General features: G+C 39.5%; 1 protein-coding gene across 1 annotated transcript; it reads right to left on the reverse strand.

The window, feature by feature from the left end:
* Positions 1-665: 665 nt before the first annotated feature.
* LOC144713790 (uncharacterized) lies at positions 666-1,317 on the reverse strand. Its single transcript, XM_078588475.1, has one exon. The coding sequence runs from the start codon at positions 1,157-1,159 to the stop codon at positions 728-730; it is 432 nt and encodes a 143-aa protein (XP_078444601.1). The 5' UTR covers positions 1,160-1,317; the 3' UTR covers positions 666-727.
* Positions 1,318-3,163: the final 1,846 nt, after the last annotated feature.

Genomic DNA, 3,163 nt, shown 5'->3' on the forward strand with positions numbered 1-3,163 from the left:
TGAAACATGTTGCTCCTGAATCAAGTCAGGTGGGCCTCATTCGTGAAGATATCATGAGAAAAGAATTTATGGCTGAAATTGTAAACGAGTTTGCAACTCATGAAGATCTAAAATTCATAAGCCTTGTACAAGTTGATTTCCATCATTTTTCATGGCAACTGTCATGCCAGGGAACCCATTTCATAAATGTCTGATATAACCGCTAGAATCAAAGAAATTGGTCATGGAGGTTTCTTAAAAGAGGCTATTGCATTCTGTCTTATCTTCACGTTATGGGACATAAACATATTCAACTTGGAATACAATGTTGAACAAGAAACCATTGATTTGATCATACTCTGTAAATACAAACTCCGTATGAGGTTTTTGGGTGTGATACAATATTGATACATGGATTATAAATAGATCAGAGATAAATGGTTAGATTAAAGACATTAACTGCGTTATATAGCCCGTGATCAAATGTAATCATACCGCTATGTAATAGTCTAGAAATAGAAACCAATTCTACATTCTATAATATTCTCTCTTTGCCTCCCTCCCTCCCTCTCTCTCTCTCTCTCTCTCTCTCCCTGTTTGTTCCTAGACTTCTTCCCGTTTTCGTTTTTGAATACTTAAAAAGGTATTTCCAAAAATTCCGAAACAAAAAAATTATTTCTATGATAATTAAATTAATAGCACATCATGATTCTAATCCACACAAACAATAGGATATCGCCCTTCCCATTCACGCTTCCAGTTCAAAAGCGGAAATGGGGAAGCTGTCGGCGAGACCAGTTCCGGTCTTAAAGATGAGCTTGCCGGAGGCGGGATCGTCAATGAAGACCTCCACGACGGAGAGCCAGAGAAGCATCTCCCTCGCCTTCACGCCCGTCATCTTCTTGATCTTCCGCGGCTCCACCGTCGCCGTCACCTCCGTCGCGTACGACACGACCTGCTTGATCGCCTTGAAGTTGTGCTCCACCTTCTTCTTCCGCACCACCCACAGGAAGCCGTCTTGCTTGTTGTAGCCCACCTCTGTCACATCGTTGAGTGGAATCAGTTCGAGCGGGAGGCCGAGATCCTTGAGTAGGTCGACCAGCATCTTCTTGCAGGCAGCCTCGCCGTGGAAAACCTCGGCGTTATTTTTGTAGCGGTCCACGGCTGAGGGAGGAGCCATCAGAGCGAGTAATGCGGTACGAATAGAAAGCAGAGAAAGAAGGATAAGCGGTCAGAGCTCAGAAAACTGATTTGATTTCAAGGTGGGAATGATAATATAAGGAGGAAGAAGAGGCTGGATAGAGTTCTTATAGCAATAGGGTATCAGCGTACGCGGGAGGAAACCGGCGTTGAAACCGTCAAGAAAGGCCGAACGGATCACATGTCCGCTTTGGCTCCTGGTTTCCGTTTATCGTAAATGACTTGAAAGTCTCTGGTGAATGGTTTCGCCATCCCACGTTGACATCGCAGCGTAATGAGTTTTTTTCGTCGCAAGTAGGATTATGTCCACCACGGAAGGTGAGTGTTCTAGTTTGAATGTTAATGTTCAAGGCGACGCAGACGCGATCGCCAATATGACATTTCACGCGTTATTTTACACGAAAACCTTCTTAAAAGCGGCAGTTATATTTTGTGAGAGCTTTTTTATTTTAATTGGTCAATGCATATGGCCTGGACTTTGGGGATTATCCCAAGCCCATTTGATTGATTTCATTTGTCCGCCCGCTCGAAGTTCGCCTAAAGGAAAATATCTGTCCCAGTTGGAGATCTCCCATTCAGCGCATGAATTTTTATTCGACGCGAGAAGAGGTCGGGACCGACCGAAATCCAATGCCTCATGAAACTCTCGTTTCGGTTCCATCGCTTTGAGTGCTCGAGTTGAAGAGCTGACTAATTCGCATTCTGTAAGTCTTTGTCATTCATATCATCAAAACATATTAACAGGAGGCGCATTTGATTTTTATAAAGTCACGTTGGGTTAGTGGAAAATAAGCGAATTACGACAAGGCCCATAAAGCATGATATATGAAAGTTGTTGAAGTTAAGGGTAACACGGTCAATAAATCAGAGGTTTCATGTATAAATAACGTGAACAGTGTCTAATCTAATGCTATGAATCCATGTTAGCATCTTGGTGTTAAAAAACAGATTATTAATTCACAAGCATCATTTGTGTCCCTTTCTTTGTTCAGCCATTATCTTGGATCAATGAACAACTGCAACTGTGAAATTGCAAAGAAATAATCTAGTACGGGTTACTGTTTTAAAGATAGGAAACATTTTGGGGCCAGATTTTTTTGAAATGATCTCACGGCGTACCAGTGGGAATGAGAAGACCAAAAGTGTTTAACTTTTCAGTTATCTGTTTTAGAAAGTGTGTGAGTTTAAATTTTTTAGCTGCGAGTCAACTTTCTTCTGCTCATAAATATCGGAAACGTTTCCCATATACTTTCCATTTCATTTAAACGTTGTCCTAAACTTGGTTTTCACAAAAAATAAATGGGTGCACAAGACAAGATAAAACTATCCAAAGGTTCACATCTGGAGGCTCGAGCTATTGAACCGTTTCAAAGATTTTGAAATTAAAGTATTAGGTTTAAATAGAGTATTCTTGAACGGTATCTAAATAAACTAGTTGGATAGATAGTGTATACAAATTGCATGACAAGCTATATATGCTTTTCAAAAGTTTAATAAAGACATAAGCGTAGGAGTTCACAATCGTTACATCTAATAGTTGTCGTAGAGTAACTCCCGTTTCAACCTTCCTTTTGTATTAGTTATCAATGATCATTCCTACTTGCATTTGTTACCTTACATGTGTGACGTCATTACCCACATCTACTCTATGGCGAAGCATTTGAAACCACTACATATTAAGATATATTTTTAACCTTGCACGAATAATAGACTCAATTGAAGGTAAGTAAAAATATGAAACTTGGTACCTAAAATACATGACAAGTATGCCTTAGGATTCGACGTAAAAAATCCATGTTTTTTATCTTTATGTTTAAAAAGATTTTGCGATATTATATTTCAAAATTCGCTCCCCGTAGGGTTGGTTTCAATCAAAAGAACTTGCATATATTTCACAGAGTTAGCATCAAAATATTCATTTCAGTCACTGAAATGGCATAATATCCTCGAAATTTTTTATCACGCAAGATATGAAAAACTAAAT

Source organism: Wolffia australiana, chromosome 16 (assembly GCF_029677425.1).
Source record: "Wolffia australiana isolate 7733 chromosome 16, ASM2967742v1".
Classification (NCBI taxonomy): Eukaryota; Viridiplantae; Streptophyta; class Magnoliopsida; order Alismatales; family Araceae; genus Wolffia; species Wolffia australiana.